General features: G+C 43.9%; 2 protein-coding genes across 6 annotated transcripts; one reads left to right on the top strand and one right to left on the bottom strand.

Moving 5' to 3' along the window:
* The first annotated feature begins 642 nt into the window (after window positions 1-642).
* On the top strand, window positions 643-7,956 carry BETA-UP (beta-ureidopropionase). Of its 2 annotated transcripts, XM_078573834.1 has the most exons (6): window positions 644-831; window positions 906-1,013; window positions 1,104-1,292; window positions 1,358-1,585; window positions 6,013-6,237; window positions 7,430-7,956. In XM_078573834.1, the coding sequence occupies exons 1-6, from the start codon at window positions 703-705 to the stop codon at window positions 7,781-7,783; spliced, it is 1,233 nt and encodes a 410-aa protein (XP_078429960.1). In that variant the 5' UTR covers window positions 644-702; the 3' UTR covers window positions 7,784-7,956. The 2 variants fall into 2 exon arrangements, with proteins under 2 accessions (XP_078429961.1, XP_078429960.1); XM_078573835.1 differs by lacking the exon at window positions 6,013-6,237 and having other exon boundaries at window positions 643-831.
* A 2,268-nt stretch (window positions 7,957-10,224) lies between these two features.
* WNK1 (WNK family serine/threonine-protein kinase 1) lies at window positions 10,225-15,400 on the bottom strand. Of its 4 annotated transcripts, XM_078573830.1 has the most exons (8): window positions 15,254-15,400; window positions 15,081-15,170; window positions 14,960-14,997; window positions 14,653-14,880; window positions 14,160-14,383; window positions 13,106-13,263; window positions 12,257-12,692; window positions 10,225-11,060 (listed from the first exon to the last, which is right to left on the bottom strand). In XM_078573830.1, the coding sequence occupies exons 2-8, from the start codon at window positions 15,150-15,152 to the stop codon at window positions 10,582-10,584; spliced, it is 1,635 nt and encodes a 544-aa protein (XP_078429956.1). In that variant the 5' UTR covers window positions 15,153-15,170; window positions 15,254-15,400; the 3' UTR covers window positions 10,225-10,581. The 4 variants fall into 4 exon arrangements, with proteins under 4 accessions (XP_078429956.1, XP_078429955.1, XP_078429957.1 ...); XM_078573829.1 differs by having other exon boundaries at window positions 15,081-15,365; XM_078573831.1 differs by having other exon boundaries at window positions 12,257-12,683; window positions 15,081-15,364.
* Window positions 15,401-18,199: the final 2,799 nt, after the last annotated feature.

Below are 18,199 nucleotides of genomic sequence, written 5' to 3'. Positions count from 1 at the left end.
CCATGGTTGTTCACATCTTGAAGCATCCTTCCTGCTCAATGCCTGGGCATCTATCATTCCATACATTATTTTTATAGGAGTTGAAAACTGAAAAGAACTATATGAGGCAAACTATTAATCAAGTCGATTAACATCATGGTTGTGTAAATGTTCCTTTGACCTATGCTAATAGTAGTTTCATATATTTAATATACATTTTCACTTAAAATTATCGTAAACGCAAGTTATTTAATCTTAAAATGATGGAACTAAAACATCGAAACTTCTTAACCACAACAATATTCATAATGTTATCCATCATTAAACAACCGCTATCTAGTCGTGTTATATGTCACTGTCCGGACTGCGTTATCTTTATTGTCATTCTTTTTCGATAGCCAGATGAGGGATGTTTATAACTTAAGTTTTATAATGTGTTAGAAACGTATTACCCCAGTGTCCAGGCACACCCCCTCAAAAATTTAAAGATCAGAGCTTACATTTAGTAGATTCTATGATTCTAACTTTATAAGAAGTTCTACTGCAATTTAAATATGATACAACTCTAAAAGTAATCGAATAATAACTAACCCAATTTCATATTGGGATCCACATTAAAACCCATTAACGAATACCTTTAAGAACTTAGATTATATCTGGTATCGTTTTCCATTTAGAGAGAGGAGTTGACTTGCAGTTCTCGTCCCAGGAGAGAAGGCTTCGATGGAAGGCACGGAAGAGTTGAAGAATGCACAAAATGGAGGATTACAGCCTCCCAAAGATGGATCGATTAAAGGGTTCGAATCGCTGCATCGGCTCCTTGAGGCGTCTCTTAGCCCCGAGATCTTCCAGGTCTGTTTCCGGATCGATTATCGCAATTCGATTTGGTTTTTCTCACCGATTTTAGGGTTTTTTTTCTACTGCAGGAAGTTAGTCGCTTGCTGATAGGATTGAACTGTGGGAGACCATTGGAACGCATCGGTTACCCTGATCTCGCCAAGAATCTCTCGTTAACCCATGATTTCGACCTCCAGGTGAGACTAATTCTTCGAATTTCTCGGCCGTAATCTGATAATCCATTGAAGATCAGATTTTTTGAACTGGGTTTTGCGAATTTTCGTCAGGCATTTAGATTTCATGCGGAGAAGGAAGACATGAGGCAGTCTCGGATAGTTAGAGTCGGTCTGATTCAAAATTCAATCGTTCTTCCCACCACTGCCCCCTTCGCTGACCAGAAGAAAGCGATCATGGAAAAATTAAGGCCTCTGATCGATGCAGCCGGCGCCTCCGGTGTCAATATCCTCTGCCTGCAAGTAATTCTTGATCCGAATTCTTCATCCGCTACCTTGTTTCATCAATTGATCGCGTGAAAAAACAGGAAGCATGGATGATGCCATTCGCATTCTGCACCAGGGAGAAACAATGGTGTGAGTTTGCAGAGCCGATTTATGGGGAATCAACCGCATTCCTCCAAGAACTAGCTCGAAATCATAACATGGTGATTGTTAGTCCAATCCTTGAGCGGGACGTCAAACATGGTGAAACTATCTGGAACACCGCCGTGATTATTGGGAACCATGGCAACATCATCGGCAAGCACCGAAAGGTACACCGAAACATTATCGTTATTGGTAACTGTTGAACCGAGGCTCTCTCTCTCTCTCTCTCTCTCTCTCTCTCTCTCTCTCTCTCTCTCTCTTTCTCTTTTTTTTCACTTTATTTCTTTCTCCATTGTGAGTGGGCCACGTTCTATAAGTGGCCCACGTGGGAGTTCTTCTTTTTTATTCGAATTTCACTTAAGTAAAATGCCACGTGTGAGCCTTTAAGTGACTCACACGTGGGACCTTGTAATGGGGCCTCTTAAAAGGCCCCAAGCCCTAGCCGTCAATAGAACACTTCTTTGTTTTTGTTCTTTTTGTCTACAAGACTTTGTCTCAGACGCCGCCCTTGGCTGGAGCTTCTCCCCTCCTCAACATCTCTCTATTTCTCCCAAACTAACATGGTATCAGAGCATCTCTGATCCTCGAAGGGCTCATCAACTGGAGCAGATCAAGTCGTTGTTGGAGGTGTTCCCTGTTGCTGTTAGCTCGTCTCAGATTCCCTCAAGCTCTGTCTGCAATGGCAAACAATGGCGATGAAAGTTTGGCTACTGTTGATGAAGGACTGAGTGGAGTTAGACAAGGAGAGTCTGACTCGCCTCAAGTTCAAGATGCTGGTCGTCCTAACTTTATTTTTCCCCCACCAGAAGTCAAGTTTGATGGGGGAAATATGTTTGAGTGGTCCAAGATGGTCACTCTCACTCTGTATGGATGCCAGCTGGGAGACCACTTGACAGATGATCCAAGAGCTGCATCGGATCCAGAGTACAAAAAATGGAGGGCTGAGGAATCTCTGATCCTCAGCTGGATGCTCAGATCGATGACACTAGAGATGCGGCGAGATTTCCTCAACTGTGATACAGTAAAAGAAATGTGGGATGATATTCAGAAATACAGTGAAGAACAGAGTCATGACTGGAGGATTTACGAGTTAAATGTCCAGGCGACTCAAGCACGTCAAGGGACGGACAATATATTTCAGTACTCCTCAAAACTGAAAGCAGTATGGAGAGAAATTGACTACTTGTGGCCCACTCACAACCCACAGTCAGTGGAGCGGCAGTATATTCTGAAGCAGAGATTATTTACTTTTCTGATGGGTCTCAATCCCACGTATGAATCTGTGAGGAGCCAGCTCCTGCACAGAGAAAAATTGCCTAGTCTGGAAGAAGCTATTGGAGCAATCAGACAGGCAGAGAGTCGACTGCGTGTTGCCTCTGATCCTCAGACTCAAAATTCCGCTGCATTTTTATCAAGGAAGCCAGAGGCTAAAGCGGCTCCAAATACGAGCTGGCCCACTCGTCCACCGCCACCTAACTCGACTGCTTCACCAGAAGGGGAAGATAGTCGTGATGCACTGTTCTGCGCCTACTGCAAAAGGCGCCGACATACTAAAGAGAATTGTTGGAAGCTAGCATGGAAGAATCAAAACGCAGGGAAGAAGGCTTATGTATCTACTTCCCAACCACAAAACTCTGGAGCAGCCGGGACGAGTCAAGCAGTTGAAGAAGTGCAAGAAAAACTCAGCTCTACCTCATTGGTAAAGTCAGGTAATTCCTCTCCCCATGATTGGATTGCTGATACTGGGGCAACAGATCATATGTCCCCAGATGCGTCGCAATTCAGCGAGTATAGCCCTGCTGAAGTGACACATAGAGTCCAAACAGCTGGAGATGGTTATCTGTCAGTAAAGGGAGTTGGAAAGATTCGGGTTTCCCCCCTTGGGCTCCTCAAAGAAGTCTTACATGTAGAGGGCCTAAGGACAAACATGATATCTATACAAAAAGTAGTTGATGATTGGGTTGTCAATTTATTCTGGACAGTGATGACTCAAATTGGCCTATAGCATTGAGGAAGGGAGTAAGGTCGTGCCGAGCTAAGGCGAAGTACCCGATCAGCCATTACGTGAAATATGAAAGACTGAGCAGTCAGTATCGGAGTTTTCTCACTCTGCTGGGTGAAATTGTTGTTCCAGACAGAGTCGAGGATGCCCTCCGAGATCCGGGTTGGAAAGCAGCTATGGATGATGAAATGTATGCTCTCATGAAGAATGACACTTGGGAGATTACTTCCCTGCCCAAGGGAAAGAAGGCAGTGGGATGTCGATGGGTGTTCACACCCAAATTTCTGGCAGATAGAACGTTGGAAAGGCTCAAGGCCAGACTAGTGGCAAAGGGTTACACACAAACAGAGGGAATTGATTATGGTGAGACATTCACGCCAGTAGCAAAGTTTAACACCGTCCGAGTCTTGATTGCACTTGCAGCTAAGTGTGATTGGGAAATTTTTCAGTTTGATGTGAAGAACGCATTTCTCCATGGAGAGTTGGAAGAAGAAGTCTATATGCAGCTTCCCCCAGGATATCGATTGACAGAAAAACCAAATCAAGTATGTCGACTGAAGAAGGCTCTGTATGGGTTGAAACAATCACCGAGGGCATGGTTTGGACGCTTCACCAAGGCCATGGTAGAATTGAATTACTATCAAGCTAGAGGAGATCATGCTCTCTTTATCAAGAAGGGAGCAGGTGGAGCAGTTACTGTTCTACTAGTCTATGTGAATGATATACTTGTTACTGGTGGAGATATAGAAGAAATTGATCGGTTGACCAAGGCACTGTCCAAACAATTTGATATGAAGGAACTTGGACCATTGAAGTATTTTTTGGGTATTGAGGTCGCATACTCCAACGAAGGTATTTCTCTCAGCCAACATAAGTATACGTTGGATCTACTGCAGGAAACTGGGCAATTGGGGTGTAAGCCAGCGACAACCCCCCTTGATATTAATGTAAAGATTGGAAAAGGAGATGATGGAGCGGCGGTAGACAAACATCTTTATCAAAGGTTGATTGGGAAACTGATTTACCTCAACCATACAAGACCAGATATCTCGTATGCTGTCAGCCTATTGAGTCAGTTCATGAGTGAGCCATATGAAATTCATTTGCGAGCAGCTTACAGGATTCTGGCATATTTGAAATTCACTGTTGGACAAGGACTTCTATTCACTCGTGAAGGAGGTCTGACGTTAGAAGCCTACACTGACTCTGATTGGGCCGGGTCGGTGATTGAATCGTCGCTCTACATCCGGTTACTGTACACTCTTGGGTGGTAGTTTGGTCACTTGGAGGAGTAAGAAGCAGAAGGAAGTCTCTCTGTCTAGTGCGGAAGCTGAACTTCGAGCACTTAAGCGGGGTGTCTCAGAATGTCGCTGGTTGAAGCATTTGTTGGAGGATATTGGATTATATGATGGTGAAGGAATCAAACTCTACTGTGACAATCAGTCTGCCCTTGCAATTGCCAGAAATCCTGTTCAACATGACAGGACCAAGCATATGGCCATTAATCGGCATTATCTTTCGGAGAACATTGATCGGGGAATCATTCGACCAGAGTACATTCCATCCGTCGACCAAAAAGCAGACATCTTCACCAAGCCTCTGCCTGGTCCGAGAGTTCAACAGTTGGTGTCCAAGCTAGGCATGGTCAACATCCACACCTAGCTTGCAGGGGGGTGTTGAACCGAGGCTCTCTCTCTCTCTCTCTCTCTCTCTCTCTCTCTCTCTTTCTCTTTTTTTTTCACTTTATTTCTTTCTCCATTGTGAGTGGGCCACGTTCTATAAGTGGCCCACGTGGGAGTTCTTTTTTATTCGAATTTCACTTAAGTAAAATCCCACGTGTGAGCCTTTAAGTGACTCACACGTGGGACCTTGTAATGGGGCCTCTTAAAAGGCCCCAAGCCCTAGCCGTCAATAGAACACTTCTTTGTTTTTGTTCTTTTTGTCTACAAGACTTTGTCTCAGGCGCCGCCCTTGGCTGGAGCTTCTCCCCTCCTCAACATCTCTCTATTTCTCCCAAACTAACAGTAACAATAATATAATTAGAACACCTAGTCCTGGCATCGTTCCAAATGACAGATTCCATTATGCTCAACAGTTTGGGATACATTTCAGTTTTTCAGTCAAATACTTGTGTACCTTATTGAATCAAACCTCCATTTACTCTAAATTCTTCATCGGAAACCACCATGGCAGCATCATCTGGAAGCATCGAAAGTTACACCAAAACATCGCGTTTCATGGTACCGATGTCGTTATGAGCATTGTTAATAAGTTATTTGGTATGTTAGTTGCATCCAAAAAAATCAAAATAACTTATTAACCTGTGATTTTTGTCTTTTGAAACGAAAACACCGAAAGGTGCACCGCAGTCTCGGTTAATTGGTAAGTTCTTTGCTCATCGTACCAATATCTGTTATCAGTGTCCGTTATCCCCTGCAGTTCCAGGAACGTATTTAATTTTTTGATGATTGATTCCGAGGATGACGATAATGGATACAGATAACAGATACCGTCAGTCAATCCCTTGTACAATATTGAATCAAACTTCTGTTTACTCTAAATTCTTCATCTTGGTCGTCTATTTTGGAGTAGAATCACATTCCGAGGGTTGGAGATTTCAATGAAAGCAGCTACTACATGGAAGGAAACACGGGGCACCCTGTGTTTGAGACTGCCTATGGGAAGATTGCGGTGAACATTTGCTATGGGAGACACCACCCGTTGAACTGGCTCGCCTTCGGTCTCAATGGAGCTGAGATCGTCTTCAACCCCTCAGCCACTGTTGGAGAACTGAGCGAGCCTATGTGGCCCATTGAGGTAACCGTCTCTCCTTTCAGAGAACTTCAAATCCGTAATAGCTTATGCTGATGAGTTAACCTAGGTGTTAGTCCAACCGGAATGAGAATTTTCTGAATTTATGAGACCTACCTGCAATTTTCTATTGTGAAGATCCAAACAGATGAAGCCTTGGCACGAAATTCCAATTTTCCAGTTAGTGAGAGAATAGTGAACATGAAGTTTTTTCAGAATGTATGAAACATCCTGTGATTTCTGCCATAAAGAAGCCAATTGATGAATGTCTTGGCCTGATATTAATAGGGTTTCAGGTCCTCATGAAATTCTAATTTTGCCCATTGCTCTTTACCCACAACCACACCTTCTATGTATCCCTTTGAGGAGGGATTATACTCTAACGCAGCAACTAACATACAAATCATATTTTTACGAAATGGAGTGTCGCCTAGGTTTCTGATACGATCCTCTACCCCCAAGGGTATCTTAGTCATTTTAGCCCACTAGGGGCACTTTAGTCATCTCATGTTTAGGGTAGATTGCTTCCTTTTCTTATAAATATGTGTAGCCCTCCCTTGAGGAGGGCATTCAAAACTCAATGTAAGATCAGCCTCTTGGCTATCTATCTCAATCCTCCCTGTCTCGGTCCCGTCCCCTTGACCGTCCAACAGTCCCCTATCCCCGTGATCGCCTCACCGGATCTTCAGCCGGCTCCCCTCCAATCTGATCCCTACCCTTGCTGTTAGGTTCTCTTCTCGTCTCCGACGATTCCCGCCTCACGACTGTCACCCCTTCACCGCGTCATCAGGCGGCTCATCCTCTGCTGATCCCTACCCCTCTACTCGGCCTCCTCTCGGGTCTTTCCCGTTTCTCCTCTCTACCCCCCAGGGAACTTCTACATTGCTTTGCCCTATATTTCCCTCCCAATACAAACCTAGATCAAGCTTCATATCAGTTTCCGAGAGAGAGAGAGAGACAAGATCGAGAGATGCAAAGGAAAGAAGACGATTCTTTTAGGGCAAAAAGTGAAAATTTTCCATTAACGTGAAATATGACTTATATAAAGATACATGGTCCAACGGCTAGTTTTAGCTGAAGGAGGTATATGTGTGTGATACATCATAGCATTATTAATTGCATGCCCACAAAAGAGAATATATCCAACTTCCTGCTCATACTTCCTCTCTGTTTCTGCTCCCTTCCATCATTGTTACAGGCCAGGAATGCGGCAATTGCAAATAGTTTTTTTGTCGGTTCAATCAATAGAGTGGGAACAGAAGTCTTTCCAAACCCATTCACGTCTGGAGACGGCAAACCTGAGCACAGGGACTTTGGCCACTTCTATGGATCGAGCCATTTCTCGGCTCCCGATGCGTCTTGCTCGCCGTCGCTGTCCCGGTGCAAGGACGGGCTTTTGGTTGCCGACATGGACCTGAATCTTTGCCGGCAGCTCAAGGATAAGTGGGGGTTCCGGATGACGGCGCGCTATCAAATGTATGCCAACTTGTTACGTCAGTATCTGAAGCCGGGTTTTATCCCGCAAGTTATCATCGATCCTCTGCTTCAGTAGAAGAGCTGTTGAAGAGGAGGACAAACTGCTCCTCAACTTGCCTTCGACTGGAGCTTTCACATGATCCTGCTGTGTGAATAAGGTTAGTTCTCTGCCTTTTCTTGGCACTGTCAATGACCTGGGTTTCCTTTTAATGTCAATATTATTAATTTGAATCGATTTTTAGCTGATAACTCTGAATACCTCTGGAAGATGAGATTTGATCTAAATTTTACTTTTGCACAACAACACATGGTATTAAGTTGAATTTTCTTCTAATTCAAGAAGGATATTGAGTATCGGTTTATATTGAATCACATGGAATCAGTTAAATGCCGAGGAATGGAGAAATTTAATAAGAACTTGTAAAATTATATAATATGAATCCTCCAAGATAAACAAGCTGCATAAAGTGTAAGACAAATTAAACTCAAGCTTGGCTTGAAAACTAAATGTACCTAAAGCCAAGAGTGTCTTGAAGGCCTTCTAGTCTCTGAGAGTATTAATTTGTCGGATGAATCTACGTCCAAAGTCTTAAGTTTGTAGTGTGGAAAGCATTTCTCAGTTTTAATTCATGAATTAATATGGTCAAATGTTCTTTTACTAATATTTTAAGATTTTTACATGTTTGTCCACTTCTGATGATACGTTTTCCCCATTTGGATCAATATCAATTCATCTGTATCTAACGAATTGTCAATACAATTTGTCAATAGTAATATTATTGTCGGTTCTTTAATATTTTTGTCAATATGTTAGTTTGATAAAGTATTGCATGGCCACATGCCTCAGTTCTTGACTTATCCGATGCCTTAAAATCTTGTCATTTAATGGTTATTGCTAAAAGACCAAATCCTTGGCAGATGCCATACATCTGATTAAGCTCAGAATCAAGCTGAAAATCGTTGATTGAAATAATTGAGCTAATTATTAGGATCTCATAAATTTCACAATATTTCACGGTTCCATACTGACAAACTGGTGGATGTATCTTGTTATCAACGTGAGAGTTCAACATGATAATAATTAGGCATCATTAAAAGGTATCCCTAGCTTAGTTTTCGCACTGTCATTGTGGAAATTTTATGTTTTGTGATCGATTTCAAGTTTTTTATAAGGTCTTTCAAGTTTGTCCAGGCCAAATAATCCAAATAAAGATTTCAACATCTTTTGCTATTGTGATATTTTCTCAACATCATCTATTTTTCGTTATCAAATTCTGTGCATTCAGCCTTTTGAGTGTCCCTATGCATAACTAGAAATTTTATAGTTCTCCTTGTTGACCTTGGATTTTTTATGATTTTCTTATTCTTTATATCTAAATTTATCACTTCACAGCTATACTCGAGGTTAAATCATTTGAGTAAAAGAAACTTTCATAATGACCTTATTACTCCAAATACATAGTAATGCCTTTAAGTTTAAGGCCATCAAAATGGTGGAATAAAACATGATGTACAGAATAATTATTAGTCCCAATACATAATGAGAATAATAAATTTTCATAATGACCTTATCAGTCCCAATACATAATGAGAGCGAGAAAGGGAGAGAGTGAAAGGAGAGAGGGAGAGTGAAATAGTGGGAGAGTGAAAGAGGGAGAGAGGGAGAGATGGAGAAAGTGAGAATGCGAGAGGGAAAGAGTGAAAGAAGAGAGGGAGAATGAGAGAGGGAAAGAGTGAAAGGAGAGAGGGAGAGAGTGAAAGGAGAGGGAGAGAGGGAGATAATAAGAGAGGGAAAGAGTGAGAGAGTGAGACTGAGAGTGCAAAAGGGAGAGAAGGAGAGAGTGACAAATGAGGGGGAGAGAGTGAAAGAGGGTTGCAGATGGTGAGAAGGAGAAAGGCAGTGGTGTCTGACTGTTGGTCGCAGATGAGATGGCAGTAGTGGCTGACCCTTTACTCTCCCACAATATATTATATAATATTAACATTAATGTATAATATTAACGTTACCCTAAAAAGGCTGAACAAACTTCGGTCAGACCGTGTCCTTCCCTAATCACACTAAAGCATTCCCAGGCCGGGAACTCAGTGAGCTAATCTTTATCCACAGTAGGCAAATCTCTAAACATCAGCGACAGTGAGATTGTCAGCTGGTGTAAGCCATGGCAAATAAATCCCATCAGTACATTGCAGGGACGCGGACAGGATGATTTTTTTGTCCCGGGACGAAAAAAATCGTCTCGTCCCAGGATATCTACGAATTTCGGGGCAAAATTCATCCTGGGTACTACCAGACGGGACGGTTTTCCTCCCATGGGACGAAAATACTGTCTGACCGGAGGTCTCGGACGATGGACAGACGAATCTGGATGGAAAACCGCCAGATAGACATCCAAGGGTTGAGATGTTGCCATGTGGCCTCGCTATGACAATTTGCATCAAAGTCCCTGTATTTTTATGTGCGTGCAAACGCACGTCACTCAGAAATAATAGTAAATATGTCCCTTTGCATTCTATCTCTTCCCTAAAAAACTTCAAAAAATCTATATTAATATACTAAAAACATAAAATGGGTTTTTTACATCCGGGATGAATTTCGGGACAAAAATTCGCTCCAGGACTGGACGGGACGAAAAATCGTCCCGGTATGATTGAACGGGATGGTTTTTTTATCATTGGACGAAAAACTGTCCCATCTTTCATCCCTGAAACTTCTCTGGGCGTCAGACGAGGCGAAATTCGTCCCGTCCCGTTCATCGTCCATGTTCGGGACGATCCGGAACTATACCCATCAGTGCCAGAGAGAAGAATAGCAGAAGGATAGCGTTATGACCTTTGCCAACGAAGAAGAAGCAGACGTTCACATCCGCCGTCGATTCAGGCGTCAACGGCGTCAATGGGGAAGGACTTAGTCTGATGAAGCCCACGACGGAGCACGCCGCCGAAGAAACTCTTCCCCCCCTCGCATCTGGCAAAGCTCTTTCTGGGCAGCAGCCTCTCGTCAAGGTAAAGCGACTCGTCCAGAGTCTCCGCCAGCGGCATCAGCGGCCGAGAGCAAGCCACGTCACCATCTCCGACGTCCGCGATTCGCCCAGAGGGCGTCCTACGGTGTGACGTGATCTCCTCGAAGCGGCCATGCATGGCGGCTGATTCATACGTGGCCTCTGGATCATCGTCGGATATGGCGACGCCGGGCCGCCAGTCGGGCACGAGAGCGACCATCTCGCTGTCTATCATGTCCGCTATCGCCATCACGTCGTGGTCTGTCAAGTCCAGCTCGCCCACCATCTCCGTCGCCACGCTCAGCGCCGTGTCCGCCTCGACGTCGAAGTGGAAGTATATCTTCCTCACCCGCCCTGCATGCCCACATCCATCATATCGATGATAGTTGGGTGGATTGATATATTGGTTGATCGTCAGACGTGTGGAAAGATTGATAGAGATGTAGTGGGTTGGCTTAATAGATCAAGAGAGAGAGATGAAAGATGGGAAGGCAGATGTATCGAGAGAGTCGTCGATAATATTTATGGATGGAAGATGGATGGATAAGATATACAGAGGGAGGAAAAAAGAGAATAAAAAAGGGGAGAAAGAAACAGAGAGAAGAGAGAGAAATAGATCATACATAGATGGAAGGTTGGGTAGATAGAGGGAGAGAACCATGGATAGACGAATGGATGGGTGGGTGCAAGGAGAGATAGAAAGATAGATGGATGGATGGAAGGGCGGGGAGAGAAAGAGAGATGGATAAATGGATGGGTCAGAGAAGAGAGAGAGATATGGATAAATGGATGGGTCAGAGAAGAGAGAGAGATATGGATAAATGGATGGGTCGGAGAAGAGAGAGAGGTATGGATAAATGGATGGGTCGGAGAAGAGAGAGATATGGATAAATGGATGGGTCGGAGAAGAGAGAGAGATGGATGGACAGGTGGGGAGAGAGACAGAGAGAGGGATGGATGGATGGACGAGTAGGGAGAGAGGCAGAGAAATGGATTGATGGATGGATGGGAGAGAGAGAGATAGATGGATGGGTGGGTGGGTAGAGAGAGATAGGTGGATGGATGGGCGGGAAGAGAGAGAGAGAAAGATAGAAGGTGGATTGATAGGCGGGTAGAGAGAGAAAGATAGGTGAATTGATTGTTGGGTAGAGAGAGAAAGATAAATAGATGGATGGATGATTGGGTAGAGACAGAGAGAAAGATAGATAGGTGGATGGATGGATGGGTAGAGACAGAGAGAAAGATAGATAGGTGGATGGATGGACGGGTAGAGACAGAGAGAGAAAGATAGATAGGTAGAGAGAGCCAAAAAGATGTGGATGGATGGATGGATGGATGGGTGAGTAGAGAGAGAGAAAGATAGATGGATGGTTGGGTGGGTAGAGAGGGACAGAAAGATAGATAGGTGAACGGATGGGCGGGCAGAGAGGGAGAGAGAGATAGATAGATGGGTGGGTGGGTAGAGAGAGAGAGAGAGAAAGATAGATAGATAGATGGGTGTGTGGGTAGAGCGAGAGATAGAGAGATAGAGAGAGAGAGAGATAAGAGACCTTCTTTGTCGGCGATTCGGAGACGAAGGAAGATTTCGCCATCTTCGCTCATGCGACCGCAGATGGAGATACCAAGCTCAGAGGAAGGTTCGTCGTCGGGAGAGTTGAAGAGGTGGATTCCGCGGTGACCCAGCTCGGCGTGATCGTAGGCCCAGTCGGCCTCCTCCTCTTCAGCAGCGTCGGGGACAAACGAGCTCTCGCTGTAACTCGGGCTGAAGAAAGGCCGCCTCAAATGCAAACCCATATCCCCGCCGTCCATCTCTGCCGCTTCCAATCCACAGCCGTCGATTTGGAGAAACGGGTCTTTCAGCAGCTCACTCGCTGGCAGCCTCTGAGCAGCTGCAACCAGGCATTTCTCCACAAACCGCCTCACCTCCGGCTCTTTCACCTTGTACAGCGCCTCTGGCATCGTTCCCTGCCATGAGCTCTTGAGTTTCTAGAGAGATAAGCCGACAGAACTATAGAGTGAGAGATCGAGAGAGAGAGAGAGATCGAGCGAGCGAGCGCGCGCGCGCGAGAGAGAGAGAGCAAGCGAGAGAGAGATAGCGAGAGAGATAGAGAGAGAGAGAGCGAGCGAGCGCGCGCGCGCGAGAGAGAGATAGATCGAGAGAGCGAGTGAGAGAGAGATAGAAAGAGAGAGAGAGAGAGATCGAGAGAGCAAGCGAGAGAGAGACAGAGAGAGAGATTGAGCGAGAGAGAGAGAGATCGAGCGAGAGATTGAGCAAGAGAGAGAGAGATCGAGCGAGAGATAGAGAGAGAGAGAGAGACAGAGAGAGATCGAGCGAGCGAGAGAGAGAGAGAGAGAGATCGAACGAGAGAGAGAGGCAGTAAGATAGTAGAGGGACTTACAGAGATGACCTTCTTGTAGATTTGTACTGGGTTGGTGCATTCCGTATAAGGATACTCGAGTGTTACCATTTCTAGAACGCACATACCAAAGGAGTAGATGTCTGCCAGCTCGTTATACTCCTCGTCGTAAACCTCTGGCGCCATGAATTCCGGCGTTCCTGAGGCAGCCCCAGAGCTGTTAACATTCAAGTGCCTACCACTGTGATAAAAGCTATAGTTAATTTATCAAGGCCACTCCTTTTGGTATTCCCCTAAACACCTTTCACTGAATCTCGCTGTGTCCATACTAAGTTAAGATTGAAATGCCCACCATAGTGCTAAAAGCTATAGCTGATAACATGCACACTACTTCAGCGTTCCCCCTCACACCTATTACTGAAGCTCACAGTGTTGCGAGTAGGATTCTAATCCTTAAACTCGTGTCTAATACCATGTTAAGATTCAAGTGCCTAACACTGTGCTAAAATCTTTATCTGATAACTCAAGGGCAACTTCAATAATCCTCCTTAACACGTACCACTGAGGTTCATCATGTTGTGTCTAGGTTTCTGACCCTCAATAAGAGATTATGATACCATGTTAAGATTCAAGTGCCTGTCACTGTCCAAAAAGCTATAGCTAGACATGGTCGTTCTGTTCTGTTCGCTTACAATTCGAACAAAATTTGCACAATTCTCACAAATTCGCACATTCGCACAATTCGGACAAAATTCGCACAAGTTCGCACAGTTCGAACAAAATTCGCATAAATTCGCACATTCGTACAATTCGAACAAAATTTCGCAGTGTTTAAAATTCGCACAGAATTTGCACAATTCGCATAATCCGAGCCGCACACGGGTCTGTGCGATGTTCTGTGCGAATTCATTTTTGTTCTGTTCGGATAACCGAACAGAACGAACTATTCGCACAAATTCGCACAAAGAGAACAGAACAACCATGTCTAGCTATAGCTGATAGCAAGGAAACTAACAGAGACACCATCTCCTAAATCTTCTTCAATTCCTTTCCATGGACAAATATCAGAGACAAAGAACACCATTGAGGGGTTTACCTACGCAGTGGGCTGCATGGGAGGATTTCCTGAGGAAGGCAGCGAGGCCGAGATCGCCGATCTTGACCTCTCCCTGGTTGCCATTGATGAATATGTTGTCACACTTGAGGTCCCTGTGGATGACTGGCGGATCGTGGCTATGGAGATAGACGAGGCCCTTCAAAATTTGACGGCACCAGAGCTTCACTGCCCTTAGACTGACCCTCCTATGCTTCTCCCTGTACCTGAATCAATCCTAAGCGTTACCCATTTCGCCCAAGAAGCAGCAAGCAGTGAAGAATATGACGAAGAACAATTTACTGAAAACTATTAACAATGAATAATAATAATTAGAAGAATAAGAAGAAGAATGTTTTTTAAAAAAAGAAGAAGATGACGATGATGATGAGTTAGTGGAAGAAGAAGAAGATATTACAGACTAGTAATAAGAATATAATTAGAGGAAGATGAAGAGGAATAAGAAAGGAGAAGAAAAGATCCCCAAAATTATTACTGCCGCAGGGTTCCAGAGGTGAACATCTCGGTGACGAAATTGATGTTTCTCTTGGAGATATCGACCCACGAGGAGTAGAACTTCATGATGTTCCTATGCTTGAGGGTCTTGAGGAGATGAATCTCGCAGTAGAGCCGCTCAAGCTCCTCTGGGCTCTGAAGGAAGTCATGGAGCTTCACCTGATTCCACGCCACCTCGATCCCTTCGTACTCGTCAAAAGCCCTGTAACTGCGCCAGAAAATCGCCGTAAAAAGACTAAACAAGACCACAGATCACCGCAATGGCGCAATAAAAAAGAGTAACCTACACCGTCTTCGACGACCCTTTGCCGAGAATCTCGCTATACTGCAAAGGAAAACCCAGAAACCCATTCAATCGAACAGTAAAAGGAGAAAGATCAGAACTTTGGGCGGAAAAAAACTAAGTACCCGGCCGTATCTCCCTGTAGGATCGATCTCAACGAACTCGGGTATCTCCGGCGTCGCCCCGCCGTCGCCCATTACAGACACAGTCTAGAACTTGAGATTGAGACTGAGATTGAGATTGAGATAGAGATTGTCTATGGCGAAGTGGGGAAGAGGAAGAAGACGAAGGGTCTCACCAAGAGGGCATGTTCTTCCAACTCACCCAATCGGAGGCCCCTCTGGAAATTAATAAATTTTGGCAGTAGCCGGTGGGAGACTAAAAAGGGCAAGCAGATGACTTCCGTGAGCAAGGAATCCTGCCCTTGAACGCCGCCTGGCCGAAGGACCAGTCAAAATACAAAAAGACTAGATTTTTATCACGAATTCTTCCTTTTTTTTTTCTGAGTTTTCCTCCACCACTACCCCTCTGTCGCTATTCCGCGAGTACTTGTAATTTCCTTCCGCTTCTCCATTCTTTTCGCCGACTCGAACTCGAAGAAAAACGGATTTTTTATGGTCAAGGATCATGAAACCATTGAAATATTTACTGTTCGTAGCTTTTTGGCAGCGGTATTTATCGGCAGCGAGCGTTAAATCGTCTGCTATCAAGCCTGCCGTCGTCATCGCTGGTGCCACGTTATTAGCTGGCAAACTAGGAAGGTACCGATTGCAGTACGGGCCTTCTCCAGATGCCGATATTAATAGAGAGAGAGAGAGAAAGAGATAACGATAGAGATAGAGAGAGAGAGAGAGAGAGAGAGAGAGAGAGAGAGATATGAAGGCCAGTCGGAGAGGATAAGAGAGAGAAGGGCGTGAAGTAGAGACCGACGACGTTATAGATACTGAATACTAACATGGGAAACACTATTGTCAGATAATGAGGTTGATGGTGGCCCTCACCGACCGAGATAATGGTGTTAGGAGAATTATTGAGTTGTTTTTTTTTCTTGAAAATTTCGTTGATTCCAGTTTCTTATTCGCTTCCGTGATACTCTCTGAAAGAAAGTATTCTCGATTCGTTGCGAGAGAGATGATAGTAACAGAGGATACGTCTGTTCAGGAAAATAACGATTAAAATATGAACGTTTTTCGACTTGTAGAGTGTCGAAATACATGCAAAGGGGGGATACGTTTCCCATTTGATAAAATTCTCTTGGACAGAGCCTACCAGACAGTGTACCATCATAGTCTTTTCAATTCCGTTAGCCATCCAATCACTTGGATGACCGGTAACAGCCCAAATTGCATTTCCTCTTAGTTTGCTGCCGCGTGACGATTAGTGGATAATCCATACATTTTTCTGGCTGGTCCGTATTTCATGCTATACTTGTATTCCCCTTGATCGGCTTATTTTTCATTTATAAGTTAGCAAAAGGAAACTTTACTGGATCATTTATTTTCCACTCAGTTTAAGTCAATCATGTGTTTGGTGGTCACTAATAGGGAACGGGCCGTCGGGGACGTGACGTCTCGGACGTGACGGAACGGATGATGACTATTGACGAACGGTGACATGACGATATGTTAGTCACGTCACAGTCACATCACGCGTCCCAGGTTTTACAAAAAAACCGTCCCATACCAGTCACGCGTCCCTCCAGCGTCGTCCTGTCACATCACCATCACCGTGGCGGCGTCACCATCACTGGTAATGGAAAGTAATTTCTAAATTAGAAGTTCTAACTTCTAAGAGCTTACCTTCTCTGGATTCCCCTTCAGGTCGAAGTTTCCGTCGATAGCGAGATAGCAAGATAGAAACAGGGAGATAGCGAGATTTTCTGTCGAGCTCTTGCCAGGCAAGAGAGCTCTTGCCAGATCGAGCTCTTCTTTGAGTTCCTTCTTCTCCAATGATTCTCTGTCAGTCCGGGACCGCTTCCGCCAAGAGGAGCTTCTCCTTCGTCTTCTCCATTGATTCTCCATCAGATCTTCTCCGTCAAGCAGTAAGTCATCTTCTCCATTGATTCTCCATCTTTTTTTGCAAATGATGATATTTTGAACTTGATCCGCGTTTGCAATGTTGGCGACATTGAATTTCCCCATTTCTCTATCTCCCTAATTCAATCTCTCTATCTCCCTATCTTTATCACTCTCTCCTCTCACTCTCACTCTCTCCCTATTTTTATCTCTCCATCTCCCTATCTCCATCCCTCTCTGCTCTCCCTATTTCTCTATCTCCCTATCTCAATTTCTGTATGTCCTTATCTCCATCCCTCTCTGCTCTTCTGATTTCTCTATCTCCTTATCTCCATCCCTCTCTGCTCTCCCTATTTCTCTATCTCCCTATCTCTAATATTCTATCTCCCTATCTCAATCACTCTCTGGTCTCAATTTCTCTATCTCCCTATCTCAAATTCTCTATCTCCCTACCTCCATCCCTCTCTACTCTCTCTATTTCTCTATCTCCCTATCTCCATCCCTCTCTACTCTCTCTATTTCTCTATCTCCTGACCTCCATTCTTCTGTAATCCATCTATTCTCTATCTTCTTATTTCAATGTCTCTATTTTACTATCTCTATCACTTCTCTTTGAATTTAATTACCTGGCTGCATACATCTTTTTAGTTTTCCTTCCTATGTTTAGTTTCTTTTTCAATCTACATGTATACTGATCTAGTTTCATAAATATTAATTAATTTATGTTTGTTTCTCAATCCTCCAATCCAGATATCCATCTGTCTATCAATCTCATCAAGGAAGGAGAAGTCATTCGGAGACCAAAAATTCTGACATTCCGTTCGAGTTGCCATTCATAGTACGAAAGTTTCAATGTCAAACTTTGGGTGCCCCCTAAACGAGGTATGCTTGAAGGCAAAATTACATACATAGCTTCATATTTCTAATGTCTATTTTTTGATCTGTAACCAGTCATCATTTGCATGTTTTCATTGTTTTGATTCTTTTTTAGTTTAGAATGATGGTTACGCTCTTCATATATTCAGAGTCTTAGTGATTTTCCCCTTCAGTATTTCACATGGGATGATTTTCTTCACTCCCCAAATTCTCAAAAAACAAATAGAAGTCTTAAAATTTTAAAAATGTTTATGCCAAATCTCATAAATAAATGTGCTCATGTGATGCTGACGTAGCTCTAGTAGTTGCATGGGTTATTTCTAATGTTCATAGTATCATTTTTTTAATTTTAT

This window comes from Wolffia australiana, chromosome 4 (assembly GCF_029677425.1).
Source record: "Wolffia australiana isolate 7733 chromosome 4, ASM2967742v1".
Classification (NCBI taxonomy): Eukaryota; Viridiplantae; Streptophyta; class Magnoliopsida; order Alismatales; family Araceae; genus Wolffia; species Wolffia australiana.
The sequence above is the reverse complement of the archived record's forward strand: the minus strand, read 5'-3'. Positions and strand labels throughout refer to the sequence as shown.

Bases quoted from the DNA above. Each gene is read 5' to 3' on its own strand.
- BETA-UP (XM_078573834.1), top strand. From the start codon at position 703: ATGGAAGGCACGGAAGAGTTGAAGAATGCACAAAATGGAGGATTACAG. The intron at 832-905 runs GTCTGTTTCCGG...TTTCTACTGCAG, and splicing joins TTAGCCCCGAGATCTTCCAG to GAAGTTAGTCGCTTGCTGAT. The intron at 1,586-6,012 runs GTACACCGAAAC...ATTTTGGAGTAG, and splicing joins TCATCGGCAAGCACCGAAAG to AATCACATTCCGAGGGTTGG.
- WNK1 (XM_078573830.1), bottom strand. From the start codon at position 15,152: ATGGGCGACGGCGGGGCGACGCCGGAGATACCCGAGTTCGTTGAGATC. The intron at 12,693-13,105 runs GTAAGTCCCTCT...TTATCTCTCTAG, and splicing joins TCTACAAGAAGGTCATCTCT to AAACTCAAGAGCTCATGGCA. The intron at 11,061-12,256 runs GTCTCTTATCTC...GTGGGCATGCAG, and splicing joins CCGAATCGCCGACAAAGAAG to GGCGGGTGAGGAAGATATAC.